This window comes from Neofelis nebulosa, chromosome 6, assembly GCF_028018385.1.
Source record: "Neofelis nebulosa isolate mNeoNeb1 chromosome 6, mNeoNeb1.pri, whole genome shotgun sequence".
Classification (NCBI taxonomy): Eukaryota; Metazoa; Chordata; class Mammalia; order Carnivora; family Felidae; genus Neofelis; species Neofelis nebulosa.
In genome coordinates, this window is record NC_080787.1 from 55,167,564 (window position 1) to 55,193,254 (window position 25,691).

Here is a 25,691-nt window from a genome sequence, read left to right on the forward strand (position 1 = left end):
GAACCCCTCAAAGTCATCTATGAGGGTTGGAATCCACTTCTTCCAAACTCTTGTGAATGTTGATAGTCTCGTCTCTTCCCATGAGTCACGGATATTCTTTTTTTTTTTTTTTTTTTTCCAACGTTTTTTTATTTTTGTTTTTGGGACAGAGAGAGACAGAGCATGAACGGGGGAGGGGCAGAGAGAGAGGGAGACACAGAATCGGAAACAGGCTCCAGGCTCCTAGCCATCAGCCCAGAGCCTGACGCGGGGCTCGAACTCACGGACTGCGAGATCGTGACCTGGCTGAAGTCGGATGCTTAACCGACTGCGCCACCCAGGCGCCCCAGTCACGGATATTCTTAAAGATACCAAGAATGGTGAATCCTTTCCGGAAAATTTTCTTTTCCCCCCCGCTTAAAAAAAAAATGCAACAGAGGTGATACATAGTATTACATTAATCTTGGGTTGCAACATCATGATTTGACAATTCTATATATTATGCTCTGTGACCACGAGAGTAGCTACCATCTGTCATCATACAATGCTGTTATGGTACCACTTACTGTATTTCCTGTGCTGTATCTTTTCTTCCGGTGATTTATTCATTCTATAACTGGAAGCCTGTATCTCCCACGCCCCTTAATCCATTCTGCCCTTCCCTCTTCCCCCTCCCCTCTGGCAACCATCAGTTTGTTCTCTGTATTTAAAAGTCTTTTGCTGCTTTTGTTTGTTTGTTCATTTGTTTTTTAAATTCCACATATGAATGAAATCATACGGTCTTTGTCTCATTTATTTCACTTAGCATAATACCCTCTAGGTCCATCCATATTGTTACAAATGACATAAGACTTTAAAGTCAACATTACTCCTTGATCCATGACCTAAAGAATGGATGTTATATTAGCAGTCATGACAACAGCATTCATCTTGTTGAACATCTTCATCAAAGCTCTTGGGTGACCAAGTACTTTGTCAATGAGTAGTGATATTTTGAAAGGAATCTTTCTTCCCGAGCAGTGGGTCTCAATAGTGGGCTTAAAATGTGCAGTAAGTCATGTTATAAACAGATGTGCTATCATCCAGGCCTTGTTGTTCTGTTTATAGAGCACAGCCAAAGTAAATTGAGCCTAATTTACTTCTCAAGAATTATTCCTAGAATTTTCAGAATCATCCATAAGCATAGTCTTCAGTTTAAAATCACCAGCTGCATTGGCCCCTAACAGAAGAGTCGGACTGTCCTTGGAAGCTTTGAAGCCAGACACTGACTTCTCCTCTCCAACTATGAAAGTCCTAGCTGGCACCTTCTTCCAATAGAAGCTGTTTTATCTACACTGAAAATCTGTGATTTGGTATGGCCACCATCATTAATTACCTCGGCTGGACCTCTGCATGACCCACAGCTTCTATATCAGCACCTGCTGCTTCACCTGGCACTTTAGTGTTATGGAGATGGCTTCTTTCCTTATATGTCATGAACCACTGGCTTCCAACTTTTCTGCTGCAGCTTCCTCACCTCTGCTGGCTTCCAACTTTTCTTCTGCAGCTTCCTCACCTCTCTCAGCCTTCACAGAATCGAAGAGAGTTAGGGCCTTGCTCTGGATTGGGCTATGATTTAAGGGAATGTGAATGGCTGGTTTGGTCTTTTATCCAGATCACAAACTCTTTCTCCACATCAGCAATAAGACTGTTTCTCTTTCTTATCCCTCATGTGTTCACTGGAGCAGCACTTTTAACTTCCTTCAAGAACATTTCCTTTGCAGTCACACCTTGGCTGTTTGGCACAAGGGGTCTAGCTTTTGTCCTATCCTGGCTTTTGACATGCCTTCCTCACTAAACTTAATCATTTCTAGCTTTGATTCAAAGTGAGAGATGTGCAACTCTCCCTTTCACCTGAACACATAGAGGTCATTGTAGGGTTTTCGGTTGGCCTAATTTCAGTAACGTTCATCTTGGGCAAGAGGGAGGCCCAAGAGGAGGGAGAGGTATTAGGGAATGGGTGTTGGTGGAGCGGTCAGAACACACTCAACATTTATAGATTAAGTTTGCCATCTTAAATGGGCATTGTTCGTGGCACCCCAAAACAAATATAATAGTGATACCAAAGATTACCGATCACAGATTGCCATAGAAAATATAATCATAATGAAAAAGTCTGAAGTATTGCAAGAGTTACCAATATGTGGCACAGAGACGCAAAGTAGCAAATGTTGGAAAATGGTGCTGATAGACTTGGGGTTCACAGAGCTGCCACAGACCTTCAATTTGTGAAGCACACAATATCTACAGAGAACAATGAAGTAAAGCACAATAAAACAAGGTATGCTTGTTTTTGTCATGGTGTGAAGTTTGGATTTCCAGGAAAATGGGAAGATATAAAAACATGGGGGAATAATATGAGGCCATATGGAAATGATCATGATGGCTACTGTGAGTAGGCCACTGAGGTTCGAGGGCTGTCAGTGAGGACGGCCTGGATGGGGTGGGCCCAGGAGAGCTAGAGAGAAGCATGTGGGTTTGTGAGAGACATTTTAGACTTTCTGTCGGTTTGGATGTGAGTGGTCAATGAGACAAGAATCGTGGATGGGCTCCAGGACTCTGCCTTGAGCATAGACGACTATGTGGAAGGCATGGTGAGATGGAGGGAAGAGGGTTATGTTCATTTTGGATACGCTGAGTTTGAAATGCGTATCGGAGAGACTTAAACTTTGTGTCTGGAGCTAGGAGGGAGCCGAGGATGACGTGCACATAATGTTGCAAGAGCCCTATGCAGAGCTCCAAGGAGCAAAACACGGCACGTCCAATGAAGGAGGTGGCGGGGAGCCAAAAGGGGACAATGAAAAGAAATGTCCATTGTTGTAAGAGGAAAATCAGAACAGTGTGGTAACATGGAAGCTACAAGAGGACAGTACTGAAGAGAATGTAATTGTGGTAACTTCTGCCAAGAGGAAGACAAAGAGAAAGCTGGAGTAGTGTTTATTAGGTTTGACTTGTATATTCTGAAGCTACATCGCTGTTGCTTATGTGTTGGTGTTCATTCTCGTCCTTTTGATTTTATTACCTTTACCAGCATATATAATCCTTTTGAATCTGAGGTTGTTCTTCTTAATCCAGTAAGAAAATGGTGACCCCTGGTAGGTTTTATACATATATATATATATATATATATATATATATATATATATATTATATCATGTTTTCTTAGATATAGCTTTTGTCACCATTTTCTATTACTTTTTTCCTTATTTTTTACTATTTTCTACTAGTTAAAAATCTTCTTGTCCCCTTTCATCTTATTATTTTCAGAACGACTTATTTCTGGATTTCACGTTTGTTCAATCCAAAAGTCTATTTACCTGGGAGCTTAATTTTTTTTTTTTTTTTTTTACTTTCCTGCTTTCCTTCTATATTTGACATTTACTAATTTGAATTTTTTTAATTTTTGACTATTTTCCTTACATTTTTGTTACTTTTCTTAGTTACACATACATTTTCAAAGGTAATAATTATGTTTATTTTCCTATTAATTTTAAAGCTTATAATATCTTTGTTTAAAGTTAGGAAAATACTATAGCACTTTTTCCTTCCATCCATTTTTAATTAAGATACACACAGACATCATTTAGTATTGTTTTGACTTTTTTAACTGAATTTTTATGGTTATGTTTCTTGATCTCGTCTTTATTTAGATCCTGATTTCTCACACATGCATAGCTTTCTCCCAGATTTATTTTTTTTCTTTGGTAGAATCTTGCTGAAAATTATATACAACAAGGTATTTTTGTGTTGATTCTATGGCCTATGTTTTTGAGAATATCTTTATTTTGCCCTTTCATTTAAATTATAGTTCTGTTGAACAGAAAAGTATAGGTCCCATCTCTTCAGCACTTTTTTTCCCTTGGTTCTTTTTCTTCAACAACATATTTGTAAAGTATTTTGCCAGGATGATATTTACTCCTCTGTTACAGAGTGGTGGCTTACAGAGGGGCTCTGTAATCTTTTAGATTTTTTTTTTTTTTTTTTGGCTATCCAGTTCTTACCTCTTATTAAGTTTTTTAATTTTAATTCCATTATAGTTAACATACAGTGTTATACTAGTTTTAGGTAAACATTGTAGGGTTTTTTTTTTAAATTTTTGTTACCTTTATCTATTTTTGACAGAGAAAGAGAGAGACAGAGTGAAAGCTGGGGAGGAACAGAGAGAGAGGGAGACACAGAATCCAAAGCAGGCTCCAGGCTCAAAGTCAGCACAGATCCCAAAGCAGGGCTCAAACTAGGCAACAGCGAGTTCATGACCTGAGCTGAAGTTGGACACGCAACCGACTGAGCCGCTCCATTTTTAATTTTTTTTAATCCTTATTTTTGACAGAGAGGAAGAGACAGAGTGCAAGCAGGAGAGGAACAGAGAGAGAGGGAGATACAGAATCCGAATATGTATACAATGTAGTTCTATACATTACTCAGTGGTCATCATGACAGGTGCCCTCCTTAATCCCCATCACCTATTTAACCCATTCCCCCACTCCCTTCCCCTCTGGTAACCATCAGTGTGTTCTCTGGAATTAAGAGTCTGTTTCTTGGTTTATAGAATTTTATCTTTATCTATAATGTTACTGATTTTTCCTATAATGCAAGTATGCATTTTTTCTCTTGTTTATCTGGATTGGTACTCTCTGTGACTTCTCCTATGAAGTCTTCAATCTTTTCTGCTCCTCAGATTCAGGATAAATTTTAGTCACTAATTTTTCAAATGTTTCTTCCTCCTGGGACTCATAAAGTGATTTTGTCACTTTTGCTTCTGTATTCTTTAAGTCTGAATCTTTATATATATTTTTTCTATTTATTGTTTCCTAATTCCTTCAAGGGGATTCCTTGATGTGATATTTCAGTTCTAGAATTTGTTCAGTGTGTCTCTTCTGTCCTTTAATCCCTGTGTTATTATGTTGGATATAGTTCTCCTTTTTTTTTTTAAGTTTATTTATTTATTTTGAGAGAGAGGCAGAGCACACAAGTCAGGGAGGGGCAGAGAGAGAGGGAGAGAGAGAATCCCAAGCAGGCTTCCCACTGTCAGCATGGAGCCCAATGTAGGGCTTGAACTCATAAACCCTGAGATCATGACCTGAGTCAAAACCAAGAGTCAGACTAACCAACTGAGCCACCCAGGTGCCCCTATAGTTTTCCTTTTTAAAGCCATGTTTAGGGGCACCTGGGTGGCTCAGTCAGTTAAGCATCTGACTTTGGCCTAGGTCATGATCTCGACGTTCCAGAGTTAAGCCCTATGTTTGGCTCTGTGCTGACAGCTCAGAGCCTGGGGCCTGTTTCAGGTTCTGTGTCTCCCTCTTTCTCTACCCCTCCCCTGCTCATGCTCTGTCTCTCTCAAAAATAAATAAACATTATTTTTTTTTAAAAAGTAATGTTTATTGAGGTATAGTTTACCCACTGTTAAATTTACCCTTTCAGTGTATAGTTCTATGCATTTTCACAAAGCATAATACAGTTGTGCAACCACTATCACGTCTGAGGTACAAAACACTTCCATCAAATGTAAAAGTTCTCTTGTGCTCCTTTATAGTACATCCCTCCCTGTAACCCAAGTTCTGTACAACTACTGATTTTTTCTCTGTTTCTATACTTTTGCCTTTGCAAGAATGTCATATAAATAGAATCATACAGCATGTAGTCTTTTGACAAGGCAGTTGAGATTCATCCATGTTTTTGCATGTATCAATAGTTCATTTGTATTCCACTGCTGAGTGGTATTCCATTGTATGGTTGTACCATATGTTAACTATTCACCAGTGATGGACAACTGGGATATTTCTACTTAGGTTCTATTATGAACAGAGCTGCTAAGAACACTTATCAACAAGGTTTTGTACGCACATGTGCTTTCATTTCTCTTGGGTAAAAACCTGGGAGAGGAATGACTGAACCATTGTTTTTTCCTGCAGTATTTCCATTTTTCAGATGTCTTACTGTTTTTCCTTGGGGACTCAAAGTTCTCTGAGCATATAAGCTACCTTGGCTGCAAATATGCCTGATGCCTGAGATGCCAGATACTAAAGCTTGGTGCCTAGGATTTACCAGTCCTGCTGAGTTTTGTCATTTGTTTATGTTTTATGAAGAACAGAAGGAACATGAGTCTCAGGCTGTAAAAAATATCTGATGTCAACCATTTCTCCCACACCGCGCTCCCACCACCCCGGTCACAGTATCCCTCATCTTTGCCCTCCCACCCCGGTACCTTCCAGACTCTCCTTCAAATAGCTGTTCCCATTGTCTTCCCTGAGAAAAGCATCAGGAGTTGACCAAACCTATGCTTAACTGTCCCCTTCTCCCCAGCCAAGCTGAAGGACCACCTTGATATTGTCCTCACAGATACTTCTTTTCACCACCCTCACATTTTGATCCCTCACATTACCCCTCTGCTCTCCTCACCTCTGATGTTGGAAAGTGTTGTGAGGTGAGAAGGCAGAGACACAGTATGTAAAACAAACACACAGACAAAAACAACCAGTTTGAAAGGTTGGGCTGTGAAAGGAGGAAGGAGATTGGGTCTGGGAGGGTGGGGAACAGGTCAAAGAAGAACTTTTGGTTTGCTTTTTAAAGCTGAAAATGGCAAGAGCAAGTTGGCATGCTAGTGGGGTAGATGCACTAGAGGGAGGTGCTGATTATGCAAAAGAAAGGGAGACCCTGAAGGATGAAAAGTCCTCAGAAGGACGTGGAACTTACAGCCTGATTAAAATAAATGTCCTTTGATAAAAAGGTGGAGGGGCACCTGGGTGGCCCAGTAGGTTAAGCGTCCCATTCTTGATTTCACCTCAGGTCATTATCTCATGGTTCCTGAGTGAGTTAGGCGCCACATCGGGCTCTGGGCTGACAGTGCTGAGCCTGCTTGGGATTCTATCTCCCTCTCTCTCTGCCCCTCCCCCGCTTGCTTGCTTTCTCTCTCTCTCTGAATAAAAATAAATAAATAAATAAACTTCAAATAAAAAAATCTGGGAATGTCCACTATGGTAATAGGACAGAAAACAGAGGACATGTCAGATACAGGTGCAAAGCATGTTTGTAGGTGGCTGATGGCAAAATGAAGAATTTTGTAACTCATATTTTTAGTTACTCAATAACTAATACTTTTCAGTGAAGAAAGGTTTAAGATTATTAACTGAGATTAAAAAGCAACCATATGATGGGGAAGAGCTTGAAAAAGGAAAAGTTGAAAACCATTATGTGTTCTGCTTTCGATTCTTCTCTCATTCCCTCATAAACCCTTCCATTCAGGCTTTGCCCCCACTGCGCTACCCAAACTACTTTCCCCAGGTTCCCATTACTATAAACTCAGCCCTGGTCGGGCTGTCATACCCACAGAAAATGAGACAGGTGATACTCCCTCCTCTTTGTCACACATTCCTCTAGTGCCTTCTAGGACACCCTGCTCTCTCAGCTTTTGTCCTACCTCACTCATCAGTATTATTTCTTAGGCTCCTTTGAAGATTCTTCCTCTTCTTCCCCAAACTATTAATGCTGGAGTGCTCCAGGACTCTATCTTTGGGCTTCTCCTTCCTCTCTACATTTACTCCTTTGGTGTTCTGAAGATCAACTGTATGCTGAGAACTCTCGACTTTACATCTCAAGTCCAGGATTATCTCCCAAACTCCAGCTCCCAAATACCCACTCTCCATTTTCATTTAGATTTCCAATCAATATCTGAAAAATTTAGTCTAGATTTCTTCGCACAAAAACTATTCCAGGGGCGCCTGGTTGGCTCCGTCAGTAAAGCATCTGACTTCAGCTCAGGTCATGATGTCACAGTTCGTAGGTTTAAGCCCGTGTCAGGCTCTGTGCTGACAGCTCAGAGCCTGGAGCCTGTTTCGGATTCTGTGTCTCCCTCTCTCTCTCTCTCTCTCTTCTGCTTGTGCTCTCTCTCTCTCTCAATAAACAAACAAACAAACATAAAAAAACCCCAACTATTCCATATCCTGCCTACCCATGTCTATCTATAGACTTCTCATCTTCCATTTGCTCAAGGCCAGAAACTTTGGTGTCAAGTTCTAATTTTCTCTTTCTCTCATATTCCACATCTCTATTAGAAACCCTGTTGCCATCGATTAAAAATACATGTAGAATATGATTATTTCATAACTTCTGTCCTGCTGAGCCATCGTCATGTTTTGCTGGATAGTGCAATAGTTTTTCCCCTTCAACCTTTGCCTCACTGTAATTCATTTTGAACACATCAAAGAGTGAGATCCTTTTAAAGCATAAGTCAGATTATGGCTCCCCTCGGCTTAAAACCAGCAGTACCTACACATTTTCTGTAGCTATAAACCAGAGTCCTTACAAGTTCTTGGAAGGGCCTCTATGCTCTAGTCTCTGGAACCTTCCATCAGCCCCTCCCCTGCTCTCCTGCTTTCCTCACAACACCCCAGCCCTGCCTGATTCCTTGCCGTGGCCTCGAATGTGCCAGGCATGCTCCTGCCTTGGCACATTTTGTTCTTTCTTCAAATCAGTTGTGTCACTTTTTATAGTTTTTAGTTCCTTGTAAACATTCGCAAGCTTAACTTTTATCTCAAAGGAAGCATGATTAAGTATGGTTGTTTTTGGTCTGGCTCAAAGAAAAGAAATTTCTGGATTCTCTGTGGGTGTTTTTTGGTTGTTCTTTACTTCTGCCCATTTTCACATTGTCTTACCTGTTTGTGTATCTGAATCCGATTGTGTGTTGGATATGCTACTTGGAAGTTTATTTAAATAAATTATTTGAGGGCTAATATGATATCATACTATGGATAGTCTTTTCTTTGCTTCTATTAGACACCAGGAGCATTAGCAAAGAAGGATAACTTAATTTAATTTAAAGTTTTGGGTTAATTTTTTATAAACAGTTGTCAATGGTTTGAGGCCAAGCTGAAGACTATATGAGGTCTTCGAGATCAGTCTTACTCCTGGGGCTCAATCTAATTTTGGTGGGTCATGGATTTTGACTTTTATCTCCCTACATCTCTGAAATTGTCGAAAGTTTGGATCAGCTTCTCGAGCAACTCATCGTTATTGTCAAACATCTCTAGGTCAAAAGCTGGTCTCAAATACTTGAGTCCTCTCTTTGGATTTCCATCTTCTCCTTATCTTGCCCCCATAAAGAGAATATAAAGAGAATATTCTTTATTCTCTTGTTAGTTCATTGACATTTTTAATAAATAATATGTCAATATTGTTTTGAATATTTTACCCATCTTTTGTCTATTTTGGAAGGATTGCTTTGAGTTCTTGAACCACCATTCTCAGATGTGGAAATTATCTTTGAGCACTTTTAATTTGCTCCATCTAGTTGAAATGCTCTTTGTTTAGATGTTCACATCTCCAGCTCCCTCAGTTCCTTCAAATCTTAGCCCAAATGTCACCTTCTCTAGACTGATCCTCCTATTTGAAATTGTAAACCCTCAGCACTCTTGACCTTCTTAGTATCTGGGTTGTCTAAAAGAAGTAAGCTATTTGGCAGAAACAAAGAAGATTTTCTCTGGAGGAATATATTACCTGAGGCTTCAAATTATTTCTATTCTTTTGTTGTTGTTGTAAACATACGATGTAATATGCGGTATGATTTTTTTCTAACATATGGTACAATTAACTTATTTATTATTATATTGTTTGTCTTCTCTCCTGCTAGAATGTAAGCTTACCAAGCATAGGGCATCTTTGTCTATTTTGTTTACTGATAAGATACAAGGTGTAGAATAGTTCCTGGCACACAGTAGATATACAGTAAGTATTTACTAAGGAGATGAATGAATCAAATAGGCCATCTCATGTCAAAAAGTGGGAAAGTGGGCCTACAAGAGAAAAATTATGGGCTCACTAGGCAGAATTAAATGCTCACTTAAGGCTAATGACCATTAATTTATAATGAAATCAATTAGCTTGGTTGAGAGTTTCCTCAGGAATGTTTTGCTTCTCAAGTTTAGAGAAAATGGATGATAAAGTCTATCCAGGGTTGTTGTTTTCTTTTCTTTTGCTTTCTTTTAAAGGTGAGTTTGTCACAAGGGGAGAGAGAGGCAAGAGAAATTAAGGTGTTAAAACAACTGAGAATATGAAATATATGTAAACTAAGAGGTAATAACACCACAATGGAACTGGTAAAGCTCATTAATTTCGAAGTCTCAATGAGGGACATTGCACTGGGGACATTTGAGAAGTCAAGTGGTGAATAGGAGCTAGAGTTCTCAGGGTAGGATGCTAAAAATTGAAATTTCACAGATTTCCCATTTTATTTGTGAAGGCAAAGTCTAGGAATGGCTTTGAGAGTGGAATGGAATGGATGAGAATACATTTGGAGTTGGGAAGCTCAAAATAAGTGAGAGGGGTAGAGACTTCCGTGTACATTTTGAAAATGGCAAAAATCACACGAGGGTCCATTATGATCCATGAATGGATGTAATCAATAAATAAGGCAAAATTTACCAGCAAGCTGGTAGATAATGGCACTAAAAAGAATAATGAAGTGACATAGTTTAATAAAATAATTTTCAAAGGGACAAGGCTTTTGTATAGAAAAGAGACAAGAATGTTTAGAAAGTCTTAATAGCAACAAAAGGTGAACGCTTATCCCAGAAGTTGAATTACTTTTAGTATTTTTGTGGTTACTTCAGTAGTATACTTATTTTTATTTTTTTACAGATGCCTACAACTCTTCCGAGAGCAGCTGGTCGAGAAACCAAATATGTAAGTCCCTTCATAATGATACATCCTGTTTTTTTAATGGGTACATGTGTATGCTTTGAAGGGAACTCAATTATACGGTCATTAAAATTGAATTAGTTGATTTTTTCTTAAGTGGAAAGGGATAGGATGGTGTGATCGGTCCAGATGTGGAATATCAGGTTATGTCAGGTAAGTTTATTGAATAAATTCCATCTTAAGTGAGGTCTAGTTTGATTAGCTTGGCTAAATAAAGCAGAACTCCAACACCTGCTTGCTGTCTTTCTAATTATCGAAGCTTAGACGACATTTTCATTTTTGTAATGGTTTATTGTGCTTATTATAAATGAGCCAGCACATATACTCGAAACATTAAGATTTGTCTATTTCCAATGGGATTGCCAGTTTTGTTGGTTTTGACTCATTTGTTGCTTTCTTGCATTTAAATTATTGTCAAATAAACTAATTTCTACTTATGAGCAAAAATTAACTAATAGATGGGTAGATACAGCCTCACCTACTTGATCAATTATATGGAGCTGTCCCTGAATGCCTTAGGAATACAGATGTAGCCTCACCTCATTCCTACTCTTTATTCACCTCATGCTCCATCATGTGGCCCACTTCTGTTTCTGATCAACTATATTCAACAGAAACAAGATTGTCTCCTAAGCAAGTGTTTAGTTTTTAGTTAAAAAAAAACAAGTAAATGTTTTCTTTTAGGTTATGCCTTATATTTTCTACTATGCTTTTTTCATCATCATCATCATCATCATCATCATCATCATCAAAGAATTAATATTTATTATATATTTTGTGATATATCTTCTTTCCAATTTATGTATTTCTGTCTTTATTTGGGTCTCCCTAAGGAAAATAATAAGTTGGATGAAATCACTGAATTTTATCCTACTCAGGAAATGACATATAGAAGGTATGGATAAGAACACTGCTTAGAGTATTTTCATTCTTATGTTTTGTTTTTATTGGAAGCCATTTGGAGTAACATAAGAGTAGAGACATTTGGTAGGCTGTAACCAAGTTTAAATCACAGCATGGCTGTTTGCTAACTGTCTGATCCTAGAAAGTCACTTAACTTCTATGCCTTAGTTTTTTCATCTATAAAATTGGGAAACTAATAATTGCCTGATGTACAATTTATATTGGTTAGTATATGAAAAGCCCTTAATGTGGTTCTGACATACAGGAATAAATAATAGTTCTTTCCTTTTTTCCTCTTATCTTCCTTTGATTTCCTCTGCATCTATGCCTCCCCCTTTCTCTTCTTCCTCCCTATCTTGGGAAGAGTAGAAGCACCATGATTTAGCAGACTTCCTTGATTCTAAAGTTGGGTGCAAGAAAAGAAAGTTCTCTAAAGATGTTTCAATACTTTTTGTGACTCACGCATGCTACAAGAGCCAGACCTAAGAAAAAATAGCTGAAATGTTTTACTCTCTCATCTTCCTTTCTCACCTATTCCTATCTGTCACCAAAGTGCCTCTGATTGAGACTCATTTACAGTAAGGTGGTAAGGGGCTGATACTTCCTCTCACCCCTCCCCAGGGGTGGTTAATTTGATAGCAGTTGGAATCAAAGTTGGAGGGGCTGCTTCAGTCTCCATAGTTAGAGTTTATTTCAAATTATTCTTCAATCAGTTATCAAACTTAATTAAAATAGGTTAACATTTGCCCCAAACTTTGTGAGAGCATCTGAGTCACTGAAAGTTAACATTGAGTCATCAAATAGATTGAGTGTAGACTAGAGCAAATATGAACTCTGATTCAGATAAGATTTTTGGCTTTGATTAAATTTGGTTTCTTGAGTGATAAGCTTTGTTTTTTGCTTTCTCTTACAATGTGACATTTGAATTGTTCTTTGTGACACCTCAAATGTGTCTGTCTCTTTTGGAAGATGATAAAGGATAATTTTACAATGGAATGTAAAACCCAGTTTTTTGGTGCCAAGGCATAAGGAAGTCACACTTGTAAATATTTGGCTGCAGTTATTACATTTACTAAGTGATGTCTGATACATTTATTTTGAGGAGAAAAAATGCAATTTCATCTATAAGTGTTGTTGGTCTTAGGTGAACAATCAATTTTAAATACAGTATGTTCTGATTTTATATGTTCTTTCTTCTAGAAATTCTAATATTCGTATTTGCTGAGCTACAAGATGCCTCACCTTAAGTGTGGCTTGAATAGATTTGACTTAATTAATTAATTAATTAATTAATCTTTTACTATATATTTCTCTTTCTCTCCCGTGGAAGCTCAAAAGCAAATCTGAGAGGTCTTTTCACAGTATCTCATGGTCTCTCTTCACACTTTGAAGCAACTAGACATCTTCACAGTATGTAGCTGCTGGGACTTGGTGTGTCATTGACTTCGTAGAAATTCTTAGATTAGATTCAAAAACAGAGATCACATAGTTTACCAACTCCTGCACCACAGAGGAAAAAAAGAGAAGACTTAAATTCAAGCCAAGAAACAAAGTTTTGTGACATTTCAGGGTATTCTCAAGTAGATTAGCACAGACTGCTCAAAATTCTGACCTCTGGGGGCTCTCTAAAAGTATAGTATACCATCTATGATTCATAACTAGTAGAAAATATAGTCAGAATTGTTCATCTCTATTATTCAATAAGCTTTTACTCATTGACTCAACAAATAGTTACTGAGTGTCTACTATGTCCTAGTACTCACTGAGAAGCTACTGGGGTGAGGGAGCAACCCAATAATAAGATCCCCATTTCTGCAGCGTATAATGGGGGAGATAGTAAACACTTACAATAGTAAATGAGCAAGATACTTTCTTGTAGAAATTAGAGAAGAGCTGGCCATAGAACTGACTGATGTGAAAGCAGACTTACAAAGTTACTAGTTTTCAATGTATTCATACATCTATTGGATTTCCAGTTTTCCTGGGAAGATTATAATGGCTTTATTCAATAACAAGAATTTGTATGACTAATTCCTCTTTCTTGGGCTTTTGGTGAAAGGGTGCCTTTTCTCCATGGGGAAAAAAAAAGAAGAAGAAGGAGAAACCAAAATGCAAATCATTTAGTTTCCTCTTCTTATTCTTCATTGTACATATTGTTACATTTCACATAGTCTGTTTTCTAGGATGAGACAGATGCAGGAAAAGCACCATCAATTCAGTCTAATTAGTCAAAGCTTTCTTCAATTCATGGTGTACTTGAATTGCAAGTTATTTTAAAGTAATTTAATTGAACTTTTCTTAAGTGTAATAGAATTTAAACTAGGTTAACAACATGTCGAGTCACAGTGATCTCCACAGGTCAATTGCAAGATTGATTATCTTAATTTGTTATTAATATTACTTTCAATTGGTTTGAGCTCTTATCTTTCAAGTGAAGTTTAAGTATTTCATTTAACCTTATACCAGTCTTATGAGGTGGGTATTATTATTTCAAGATATTCATATTATAAAGAAGGAAACCAAGTCTTAGAAGTCAGAGTAGGCAAAATCCTACCCAGGTCTCCCTCATGTCAAAGCCCTTACCATTAATACTTGTGTGAGAATTGGGGCCCCTGGATGGCTCAGTCAGTTGAGCATCCAACTTTGCTTCAGGTCGTGATCTCATGGTTCATGACTTTGAGCCCCGCGTCAGGCTCTGTGCTGACAGCTCAGAGCCTGGACCCTGCTTCAGAGTCTGTGTCTCACACTCTCTCTGTTCTTCCCCTGCTCATGCCTTGTCAATAATAAATAAAGATTGAAAACATTAAAAAAATACTTGCGTGAGAAGTACAGAGAATATGGGAATAGTTTGTTTTCCTTAAATATTTTATCCATTAGTATTTATATTCTGGGTCGAAATTATTTCTTCATGTTCAGTAATCTTCAGTGTAAACTTTGAATGTTTTCAAATTTAGTGACAATATCTAAAATGATGTTTACTATATTTCTAACGTTTTAAATCACTCTCATATAAATTAATTCATAGTTTATCAGATGTTTAAGAGGTACTGTTTTTTATGACACTTTAAAAAAATTTCTTTCCCTTTATGTAACAGAATGAATTTTCTATTTGAATTTCTATTTGATTCTGTTTTCACTTTACCACCTTTGAAGAGGAATGTCCTTTTTGCTTTTGCATTACATTTGTCTTAGTAAATATTTATTTTTCATTAACTACTACTGGTATAAATTCTTTCATTCAAGTAATTCAAAGTCACAGTATGCTTTCCTAATAAACAGCAAACTCAGAAAATAAGGCAAGTATTAGTCCTATTACTAGTTTATCAAAAAACCCTTAGTTGGAATCAAAATCTATAGATAAAAACTTATTTTATCAACTCTTTACATTTCATGAGTTACTTTTAAGAGCCAGAGAAATAACAGAGATAGGTCTATTGAATATTATATGGTAAACAGGTAAGATCCCATTTTAATGAGCCTGAGGGACAGAAAAAATTCATAACAATGGAAGCATATTGCTTTCAAAATATCACAATATATTAAAAAATGTGTCAAACTTTATTAAGAATATTCCCCACTATATATACAGGTATTCAAATAAAGGTCACAGTCTCCAATTTAGTCAGCTCACATACTCCCTTTGTTGGTATACTTGGAAATGTCGCTATGCGGGAGTGTTCCAGAGGCGCTGTATGCTTAATGCAGTCACAGAGCTTAAGGTAAGAGGAGACTTCAATCTAGTCCATTTCAATCCAGACCTCAGTCCAGATCTGCTTCCGTAGGATGTGACCAAAGATTTGATGAGTTACAGGAAGAATTGTGAACACTTCAAGCAAGAAATTCCACTCTTCTGATTATTCTCATTTACTTCTTTTTTTCGTTCAGAAATATTTCTAACGTATGCTTATGTGAAAAGGGATGAAGAAAGAATTAAAGATAATTATCTGTGTTCTAGTAAGTGAGGAGGAAGAGAGAAGATTTAACGAGACACTCTTTATGTCTTGCATCCTTCTCATCATCATTTTAGACTTTACCAAACACAAAGGTGCCATATTTCAGCCAAACTTCCCCTTGATGTGACCTTTTATCTCCTCATTTGCACATATAAACAGTGTCTGTCACTGGTCACTATGCCCACTTATCCTGCCTACTGATTATGTTCACGATAAGCTGGAATCATCATTCCTTAGCATAAAGACTCAAACTTTTTAAACACTTTCAAATCTACTTTTTGTATGTAGGTCTTTTAGGAATGTATTACTAACTTATAAAATGGTTTCTAATGAGATAGTCATACAGGGTAATGTCTATAGATAGTTAGAATAAATAATGTGAAGCAAGAAAGATATGATGCCTCATAATGTATGTCTAGGGGCTTGGTGCCTAACATGCATACCACTGGATTCATTCTTTTGTGTCCATCGCGACTTATGTACAAATAATAGGAACACTTGCTAGGTGAAGGGAAAGACAGTATTTTATCATTTTATCATTTCATATTTCCTCAATACCAATCTCAGTATTCAGTGATTATTAAGTGTTCCGTTAATATTTTAAAATTTGTCTTACTGCCTTGTGTAGAGTAGTCTTGCCTGGGAGAAGTATTTAGTTAACACATTATCACTAATTACAGTTCTTTGAGCCATGAGAAAAGGAAATACAAGTTAATTAGTCAACAGAGAAAAGGTAGAAGAAAGACATTTTAGTGAAATTGAACTGGTTGTTATATCAGGTGAGAGGGATGTGGCTGCTGAAAGGGGGGAAAAAGAAACAAACTAACAAAAAAAAAACCCCAACAAGCCAAAAGTGGAAGTGTAGAGTGTAGAAGGCAAAGGCAACTGGAACCACTTGATCTTGTTCCAGACCCTGGGGAGGGAGCTGGTGTGATACCAGCCAAAAGGACATGTGTCATGAATGGGGAAAAGCTGCACATTGCAAGCGAAAGCAATCTAGACACTGACAAAGGAGCTTCATTGTACTTCCTGGGCCTCGATATCAAGTCTTTGGAAAAGCAAAATGGTTTCTCCAAGGTTGGCTTGGCACAGTGGTGGCCTTCTGTAGGAATTTATTTTTCAGTGGACTTCAAATTCTCCTTTCTTTTCTTTGTCTAACTCTTTTGCTTTCCATATAATCTAACTCTTTAATACATTTTCTTTGAGGTAAGAAATTTTGACTTTCACATTTTTTTGACTGTTGGTTTCTCAGTTTTTAAGATGACGATATATTGGTTAACACGGATCCTCCTTTCTTACACTTTCCTTTCCTTTTATGGTTAAAATGATGTTAGAGGCCATAGAATAGATTATAGGATTTTGTTTCGCACAACAGCCATTCTTACATTCCACAGTATCATAGTTCCTCACAGTTAGTATTAATGTGGATAGACATGAATAACTAAAGTCTTTAGTGTTGTTCCAATACAATTTCCAGTTTAGTTTTAGGTACATCAAGTTGCTTCTCTACCTTCATTTAGCTAACCTGTGAACAGTGGTTCAGAGAGAGCTGCCTTCTCCCACCTTTCACTGCTCTAATCTCAGCTCACCAGACAATCTTTCCTCACTTTTCGGAAAATATTTGCTACAGTATTAATAACATAGTTATAGATGCAGCATTGAATAAACGCTGCTAACCTGTATTAGGAAAGCAAAGCAAGGCTTCTCAAAGGGCTTGACATGGTTAGGTTGGTTGAAAGAATCTGGTTGTACTCATTAAACACATAAGCCAATATTCTTTTTCTTGGATAAAGGATCCCTAGTGGCTTTATAAGTATTTACTCCACCCTGAGGTTCACATTTAATTCTATCCTTTCTCTAGGAATAGTTTCTCATAAAAGTGATGTGAAACCCATTATATTAGATAAAATAAAAATGGAATGGGGATGCCTAAAGCATCTTATTATAACATTGTAATTCCTAATGATGGAATTTGAGGGACTTATGGAGACTGAATACAAAGATATTTGGGTTTTCCCCTTATTTAATTAATGTTTTTCTTGAGCATTTTATTTTTTCCCTATGATCACTTCGTATTATTTAGCACCATATACTACTAAATGTTAGTAATGTAGTTAAATTGTACAAATATTTTGTTTTTAACATGTAACCTCTTCTTTCCTATATTTATCGAGATGAAAATTTAGCTGTGTTGTGCTTTAGTCAAGATACCCACATTCAATTTAGCATATTTCACAGGAGCTATTAATTTAACTTAGGGGATCCATAGATTATTCTCTCATTATTGCAATAATGAAAAATTAGCTATAGGGAAACAGTAAGACTTTAGAGGAAATAATTATTACTTATATTACATCGTGAGGTTAAAAGCAAATCCCCAGGTGAACTGAATGTGATGGGCATTCTAAAAGGCAGTTTTCTGCAGCACAGAATAGCCATAAACCTCAGCATACACTCGCCTGGTCACCAGCAATTAGAGATGGGAAACATTTAGCCAAGATACCCTGCTGCCATAGACCAACCATGGATGACAGCAAACAATGATAGTCCTTGTGAAGAAAGGCATGAGTGAAAAAGCAGAAAACAAACAATGCTGGGCACAGTGTGAGAAGGGCTGCAGGTGCCTTGTGAGTATGTTTGGTGATTCATACTTCTATATACTTGGCAATACCATAAGAACCACTAAGCTCTCAGTTTGCTGTTATCATTCATATCTCAGAGAGTAAAAACAATATTGACACACCTCTAACAAACCTTGAAAACATTTGCAATTTCAACAAGAATGTAAATATCTTAGGAACACAACTTTATCATATTTCAGCCAAGTATACTTGTAATTAAGCATTTGTATGTTGACTATTTCCTGTCAAAGTTGAAGGCTGTTGATGTGGAAGCTCAGCCTCCCATTTAAATGCTGAAATGCTTGATAAAATGTAATTATGAAAAATGTTTATGTGGAGTGCCTGGGTGTCTCAGTCTGTTGAACATCTAACTCTTGATTTTGGCTCAAGTCATGATCCCAGGGTCATAGGATTGAGCCCCACAGTGGGGTCTGTGCTGAGTGTGGAACCTGCTTAAGATTCTCTCCCTCCTTCCCTCTTCCCCTCTCCCCAACTCATACTCTCTCTCTCTCTCTCTCTCTCTCTCTCTCTCTCTCTCTCAAATTAAAAAAAAAAACAAGTTTATGTAACCCAATCTAAAGTAAAGAAAGAGAAATATTTGAATGCCATAAATGGAATGGTAACTCCAAGTGGGGGTGTTAAGATCTAGCAGGATGTAGGCACATCAGAACTTATGTGCTAGGAGCCAGGAGCTCAGATTTTAACTTTCAGTATTTAGTAAGTCTAAAACTTGTAAATGAATCCTTTGTGTACATTCAGGAGCCCAGAAGTCCACTTTGGCCATGAAGCATGGAATAAAAAAAAAAAGTATAAATGCTTCCACCATCTCATCCAACACTGTTAGTTGGTAAAAGAGCCATCAATGAGAAAATGGTTCTAAACTTCTGGAATGTGAAGATGTCAGGTTCTACCACTCTTTAAGTTTAGGAATATTAAGATGATGAAATACAATGGAAAGCAGTGAAAGTCCTAGAGTTCCCACAAGACAAACATAAAATGTACTGTAGGCACGGTTTCCCTGTCCAGGACTTCTCAGGTACATATAGGAATCATCACAAACATTATCTTGACTGAAAATGAGTTCAAAATCAAAAACAAATAGCCATAAAATGGCTAAAGAACATCACGGAGGAGAGGCATGAGGGAGAGTCAGCTGATATAAGAAATGGGAGATTTAGCAATAAGGAATTATAGGTAAATCTGAAATGAATTAATTGCTATAGTAAAAACGCTAAAAGAGTTAAAAGGAGTTATTGATGCCATCAAAATTACTTGAAAAAGAACCAAGTAGAACTTCCAGAAGTTAAAATAAAGTCATCAAAACATAAAATTCAATTGTCATGTTGAATGTATTAATATACAATGCAAGGGAAATTAGTTAACGGTTAAACTTGTATGAAGAAAGGATTCAGAATGCAGCATAAAGGGACAAAAAATATGAAAGGAAATTTTATAGAAATGGGGGATGGATTGAGCAGACTACATATATATTTATTAGAAACTTCATAAACAGAGATAAGCTATAATGTAAGCAAAGCAGTATTTGAAGAGGTATTCATGGAAGATTTTCCAGAATTGAAGGATATGCATATTCCAAATGAAGAACAACACCAAATCCCAAAAAAGACACATAAAAAGAAATCCACCCTCAGATACATCATAGTGAAGTTGCGGAATGTCATGGAGGAACATCTTAAACACTAACCAAATGTGAAGACAGATGATCCACCAAAGTTATGACATTTAGAATGACAGCTGTGACAGACGCCAGAGCTAGTGGGGTAGTGTCTTCAAAATGCTGCGAGATAATAACTATTCACCGAAAATAATGTGTCCAGAACTCTTGTCGAAGAATGAGAACAAAATAGAAACATTTTCAAAGTCAAGACAATAAGGTCTGAAAGAACGACCACAGCATTTACTTCCGTAAGAAGGAAACCAAATCCAGACGGAGTGAAATTCAGGAACCAAGGCTGAAGAAACAATATTAGCCTCCTATTTACTGGAAAACAATTTTAAAAACTAAATTGTTTTCTTTTCCAAAGCATGAAAACTTTCCTTTGTATATGAAGATACTTTAAGTGAACATCTGTTATTTGTGTCGATTTGCTGGAAACAAATATAAATATCCAACAATGCTAGTATGTTTAAGCAAAATGTGGAGTATATGCAGAGACTGAAATATTATGTCATCTTGAAGAATTTTTGATGTCTTGTGATTGTGCTTATGTTAAGATGTTAAGGAGAAGTAACACATAAAACATCATGCTATTATATGAGCTGCATAAGAAAACATAGGAAAAATATTGTAAGGCAATGTATGCAAAATGTTCACATCATTTTCTGGTGGCATAATGATACTTTTCCTTTTACCTCATTCTTTTCAAAATTCTACAATGGACATGTGTTCTTTAATAATAAAAGAACTTCAAAAAACTTAAAAATATGGATTTTTTGTGAAATTATGAAGTTCACTAAATAAACACCATGTTTCTAATTTTTCAGGCAAACCTGTCCTCCCCATCCTCTACAGTATCCGAGAGTCAGCTGGTATGTATCCTCTTATTAAGTCATGGACCTACTTTCGAAAATTCTCATCTCTCAAGACAGATTTTTCTGAGTGAAAGTGAACAGAGAACACATTTACTGCATATATTTGTTTGCCTGTCTAACAAAATTTTACTGATGCTTTACTGTAGTTGCATGGTGGTTGTTTTGTAGCTTACCAACATATATAAAAACCATACATAGACCTTATTTGCCAGGAACTTGCATCTTAGTAGTTTAGAGAGGGAGAGCGCTTACTTCCTGATAGGACAGAGGCAAAAAGCATTCAAGGACAGGTCATGTTTGATGATGTAGGGCAGGTTCTGGACTTTAAGAAATGAGAAATGGGATATTTCAGACAGGAAGGTTAGCATGTAAATGGTGTAGATCAGTAATGAGCAGGAGAAATATCATGTGAACCACAATGGCAAGCCACAAATGTAATTTAAAATTTTCTAGTAGCCACATTAAAAGAGTAAAAAGTAAAACACAGACCACATTTATTTCAATAATGTATTTTATTTAGTGATAGGCAAATACCATTTCACCAAATAATCAGTATAAATGAGATATTTTATATTCCTTTTGGGGAGCTAAGTCTTTGAAATATGCTATGTATTTCACATGTACAGCACATCTCAATTTGGAGTAACCACATTTCATTGGCTTAATAAAGGGCTACTGTGTTAGTACTGATCTAAACTCTAGAATCTGTTATTTATAGATACAAATTTGATTACATAGAATTACTTTTCATCATAGGGTTTTGTATTTTCTATTCTTTTACAGTGGTTAGCAAATTGAAACCATGAAGTAAGTTGCCTAGACATTACTAAAGATTTCTCTATATCTTTTAATCTTTATTATTTATAATTATGAATTCCTGAACAATAGTCACCTTCAGTAGAATTGCAAAAGTTGCTAGTAAAGCAGTTTGAGATACTAAGAAGGCAAAATCACTGTTTAATACTGATTTTTCCCCTTTTTAAGCAATTGTTTTTGTGTTCTACATCCATAGCCAACAACAAGTCATCTTGTCATTGTTATGCCAAAATGATATTATTTTCATTTGTAATACTGAAAACCCATAAAAAGTATAGTTTGACTCTTAAAAATAGCCTGATTAAACAAACTGCTTGGGTATATTCATGTTTATACATATGGTGTATATATGGGGTGTGTTTGCATGTGTATGTGTGTGTCCGTGTATAAATAGTGTCCATTAGTTTAGAAGAGTGGCTGGCAGCATAGTATAGGTGAAAGCATGCTAGAATGGGGGCCAGAAGAACCATCTTTTATTCCTTCTCTGGCACTAGCTACTGGGCTGACAGCGGATAAGTCACAAATCTGAAATCTAGTCCTCAGTTTCCTAAATGAGCAACAAGGGCATTCTATTACCTACTTTCCAAACCCTTCCAGCACTGTGAGTCTATGATTACTAACAGTGTGATGTGAAGGAGTTGCCATGGAAACAAGCATTGAAATAACATAATAAAGTTGAATGGTTTCCCAGTTTATATATGGAAATATTACCACAGCTATTTTAATATTTGAAATAATGATATACTTGTTTCTTGAGATAAATGAGTGAAATATATGTATACATATACACACATACACATATATCTCAGTTCTTGGCTTAATATTATAAGAAACAATTTCAAAGAGGCAAATATATATAATGACTTCATAAAAAGAGACACATAAAAACAACTCACTGTAAATATAATAAACCGTTTCTTGCCTAATAAAATAATTCTGTGAATTTTAAGTTTGTGTTCTTTAGGGAGAAAAATACAAAGCACTGTTTGACTGACTTTAATGATAATTTCTTTGCATTTGCTTTAGACTCTTTCTCTAAAGAGTTCAATGAATTTCTTAACCAAGTTTTAAATTAAATTTTAATCCCCAAATTCCCTTGAGATATAGGTTGGTTTGTGAAGGGATTATTATCAAGCAAGCTTATCACACACAAAAAGGAACATCTGGATTGATATAATCATTCAATTTAATCACTTTGACTTCTATTTCATGATACTAACCCTGTGTTTCGTTACTTGGGGACGGAATAGGATAAAAATAATTGTATGCAAGGAATGCCATATGACATTTGTTTCTTTAGGGATTTATGATATTTTTGCTCTTAAGTAATATATGAATGAAATTATAAGTTTTCATTTTTATGAATGAATTTCCAATATTTGCTATCTCAAACCCTCTTTAGTATTAACTTCTAAATAATTTGAGTAAGTGAGAATGCCTTTGGAAAACAAAACTACACACACACACACACACACACACACACACACACGTATATGTGCATTTGTTTATAGCATCACACATATAGGTACCATATAATAGGTAATTTGATATTATACATTGCTTTTTATAAAATATGTGTGTGTGTATGTAGCACATAAAAACAAAATTTTGGGAAACATATGATAGATTATAGTTAAATTATGTAAGTAAATATGTTTTATATAAAATAAGCCATTAGTTAAAATTATTTTAGTCCTATTTTAGGGAAAAAATATAATAAATTGGTTGATGTGAAAATATACGAGAAATCACTGTGGTGATACAAGCTTAATACAGAAACCATTTTGCTTTTGAGATTTGGCATTTTCAGGATATGCAAATTTTTTATACTTTTTTCTTTTAACTTGGCTACCTAGTTGTTTGTTTACACTGCAATTGTGCCAATTCAACATTTGAAAGAAAAAAAGAAATGACCATGTCCCTGTGTCCCTTATTCTTAAGATATTTCCATTGTTTACTCTGGAAGCCAAACTATTTAGTATTCGGCTCAGGAGAATGGAATGGATATGGAAAAAGTTCACCAACTGTGCCTCAGTTTCTCTTCTTCTGTTAAACAGCATCACAGTGCATGAAAACAGGAAAGGGGCTTAGAGATGAGGGTGTTGGAAACACCCATCTATAAAACAGGAGATTGGAATAACTACTCTGTCAACCCACAGGGGGACTGCAAGGCTCATGTATCATAATATGTGAGGTTGCTAATATAGCCTGGTACCTATGAGAGGTGTTATTACTGCACACATGACCTCTGAAGTATTATCTCAAAGATAATATTTTTTATGGATAAAGAAACAGAGGCCCACACAGAGTTTAAATGGATTATCTCACATCACAGTGATAGTGACCATTTTTGTTCTGGGTGACTTTCAAACAAATCATTATGAATTTTAGATAATTAAAAAAGAATAAGGAAAGGTTGATGAAGGAGTTGGGAAATTTGGCCTCCACAGAAGTATGAAATTCACTGGGCACTTCCAGTGTGGGCCCTGTTCTAGCATTTTCCCATAGCCTGAAAAGATATGATCACTTATGAAAGAGGAGGAGACTGGGTGGGGTCAATTTGGATGTGGATATTTCACACCTGTAAGTAGACTACTCCTAGCATAATAATGGGAGCAAAAGGAAAGGAGATATAGCATACAAAGCTTTGCTAATTCCTGAGCTGAGTCCTCACAATATTAACAGAGGCCAGTGGGGCCTTTTCTTTGGATGAGAAAATAGTTTAGGTTCTCCAGGATGGGTAGGACACTGGCCTCCCTTGGTGGTAGCTAGGGAAGCTTGGTTTAGAAGACATTTGGCTTTTGATTTTGATATTTAATGCCATTACCAAATGTTCATTGTTGCCCAAGATGAATACCGAATCTGGAGAGTACAAAACAATAGTTTAAAAAAATGAGCCACATGGCTATATACAGGTAAAAGCAAAACGCTGCTTACTGGAACATTATAAAGAGGAGTGCTTAAGCTTTCAGATACTTTGTTCCCAGTTCTGAATGCCAGCTGATGTGTCCTGCTTTAGTGGTGCATGAGTCATTGTTCTGAGGGCCCTTGAGGTCACTGTTGTTCAGAAAATGCAGCTCTGAAAGCTTTTGTGTAGAACTGATGTCTTCTTCAAGCTGAAAGGAGGTTTGTCCTTGACCAGTTTTCTTTGACACAACACACTTACGTGCTACAGCATTTATCATCTACACCTCTTACATTTTGAGTCATGCTATTGTCTTTTCTTCAACCATTGGAATACTTCAACCCAGCCAATCTGTGTTGTTGTACACATTTCATCAAATGTTTCTTGAGCTAGGGGATGTGGTTTATAGTAACTGGAGTCCTATGTATGTTTTTATTTTTTTAAAAATATTTTAGGTAGGTACTTTGCTGGATGGTGTAGATCATTTAGAATCAATACTTTATGTTATAAATGCAAAAAGAAGAGGAAAGTTTTTCCCTTTCAAATTTATTTTATGGTGTTTTTTTTTCTTGACAAAATTCTGTCATGAACATTATCCTGTTAGATTCTCGCAATTGGCAGGAATTGTTATTCCGTTATTCTGATGAAAAAAAACTGAAGTCCACATATCTACAGTTGTGTGTCAGTAGTCCCATAGCTAATGAGTGCTATGAAAATCTTTCTTTTTCCCTCAGTCTTGGAAATTTTGCTCTGCACTATAGTGTTTTGAAATATGGGATATTTATTCAAGGGGTAGAAAAGGCTTAATTGTTTGCTTCAAGCATATAATATTATTTATCTTAAAAGAATGAAAGCTAATCAACATTTATTAATTGAACGAGTGAACCAGCTAAATCATTTAGATAATATTGCTTTTGTCAACAGTTTTGACTGGTAGTATGTTTTTGAGTTTCTATGAGCTGGTTGCCACAGAAATTCTAAAATATATGCATATGTATAAAACACTGGGGACTAATGACAAGACGGAAACAAATGGGTAAAAGAAACACTGTGGTACTTTCACTAGCTCTTTGGATCCATCAAATTAGTAGAATTTCTAGCCAGTTCACAGAGTTTGCTATATGCTGTGTTTATTACGTTCTTGCTTTTTATTGTACATTTTATTTCTTCTAAAAGATAAAAATAGACCCGTAAGAATGGAGACCCTGTTCTTTATTTCTGTTCTTCCCT

The 25,691-nt window shown here is 36.4% G+C and overlaps 1 protein-coding gene across 13 annotated transcripts in view; it reads left to right on the top strand.

Annotated features, from left to right (window-relative positions):
- Positions 1-25,691, top strand: part of MLIP (muscular LMNA interacting protein) — a 245,275-nt gene that overhangs the window by 162,917 nt on the left and 56,667 nt on the right. For all 13 annotated transcript variants that reach the window (XM_058734280.1, XM_058734281.1, XM_058734291.1 and 10 more), the window contains 2 exons: positions 10,651-10,695; positions 20,693-20,737. In XM_058734280.1, the coding sequence (XP_058590263.1) occupies positions 10,651-10,695; positions 20,693-20,737 (90 nt within the window). The remainder of the gene's footprint in view (positions 1-10,650; positions 10,696-20,692; positions 20,738-25,691) is intronic.